Source organism: Eimeria tenella, genomic scaffold, assembly GCF_000499545.2.
Source record: "Eimeria tenella Houghton genomic scaffold, Eth_scaff3647, whole genome shotgun sequence".
Taxonomy (NCBI): Eukaryota; Apicomplexa; class Conoidasida; order Eucoccidiorida; family Eimeriidae; genus Eimeria; species Eimeria tenella.
Genome location: NW_013544581.1, coordinates 1 through 1,421, shown reverse-complemented (window position 1 = coordinate 1,421; position 1,421 = coordinate 1). Strand labels below are relative to the sequence as shown.

General features: G+C 61.6%; 1 protein-coding gene across 1 annotated transcript; it reads right to left on the bottom strand.

Moving 5' to 3' along the window:
* Positions 1-582: 582 nt before the first annotated feature.
* Positions 583-1,334, bottom strand: ETH_00032455 (uncharacterized protein; the record flags this gene model as incomplete). The annotated part of the gene is made up of 1 exon (XM_013379618.1): positions 583-1,334. A coding segment is annotated over one exon (752 nt), but the record flags the coding sequence as incomplete, so codon positions are not given.
* Positions 1,335-1,421: the final 87 nt, after the last annotated feature.

Genomic DNA, 1,421 nt, shown 5'->3' with positions numbered 1-1,421 from the left:
CCCCCCCCCAGCCGCTGCAACGGGAGCAGCAGCAGCAGCAGCAGCAGCACTTGCCGGAAAGGTCAGCAAAGACCGGAAGGGGCTGAGGCGTCTGCTCAGTTAAGAGGCGGGCAACTTCTGCTGCTGAGGGCACAGAAAACAAAAGGGTTTTGCTTCTCTTTCTGAAGCGCCTTCTGTGCTGCTGCTGCGCGTGTTGCTGCTGCTGTTGCTGCGGGCCGTGCTGCTGCTGCTGCAGCAGGAACGGGCTCTGTCCAGCCCGGGCGTCCGCCCCCCAGCTGCTGCTGCGAGGCCCCTCCCGCCGCGGGGGCCCCTCTCGCCGGGGGGCCCCCTCCCTTCGAGGGGGGCCCCCCGAGAAATGGGGGCCCCCCATTTCTTCATCACTACTTTCTTCTGCAGAGGAATCTTCGTCGAGGCCCAAAGCCACCAGGTGACCCCAGGGGGCCCCACAGTTGCCCTGTACGTACACCCCAGCCCACAGACACGCTTCCTGGCTGCCCCCAGCGCAGCAGCTCAGCAGCAGCAGCAGCAGCAGCAGCAGCAGAAGCAGCAAGGAAATCCAGGGACAGAGAGGTGCCCAAGGAGCTAGCAGGAAACAACCAAATCCGGAAAGAGACAAGAAGGCGCCGCAAGCAACAGATACACAAGGAAGCAGCCCCAAGAATGCTGCTGCTCTTGTTGCTGCTGTTCCTGCAGCAGCAACAGCAGCAGCGAGAGCTGCAGCAGGAACAGCAACAAGGGCGACAGCTGCAGAAAACCAGCAGAGCCGCCGGCGCCCAAAATGGCAGCTCTGAGCGCTGCCCCAGCAGCAGTAGCAGCAGCAGTAACAGCAGCAGAAGCTGCAGCAGTAACAGCAGCAGCAGCAGCAGCACAAAGCCGCACCTCAGCAATGTCTATTGCATGCGGGAAGAAGACGGGGCCCCATGGGTACGCCTGCAGCGGCGCCACGGAAAGGAGGCCCCCCGGATTTGCTGCTGCACTTGTGAGTATTTGCTGCAGCGAGTAAACCCGAAGGTCTCTGTCGCAGCAAACCAGCAGCAGCTCTTCCGCTGCTGCTGCTGTTTCTGCTTCCTCCCGTTCCCTTGCTGCTGCAGCAGCAGCTGCACTTGCAGCGGCGGCTGCTGCTGCTGCACAGCTGTCCGCGCCCGCTGCGTCTGCTGCTGCTGCTCCAAATGAGCGTGCTGCTGCTGCTGCTTTTGCTGTTGCTGCTGTTTTTGCTGTTGCTGCTGCAGGAAAGCCACAAGTGAGGAACTTCACAAGGGTCACTCTGCTTCCGGTGTCTATACACCCCACGCTGAACCACCAAGAAGGCAGAAGCCGCCACAGCCGGACTTTCCCTGCGCAGCAAAACCCCAAAACACAAGTGCAGCAAAACTGCTGCTGCGGCTGCTGCTGTTGCTGCTGCTGCTAAAGTAGCAGCAGCG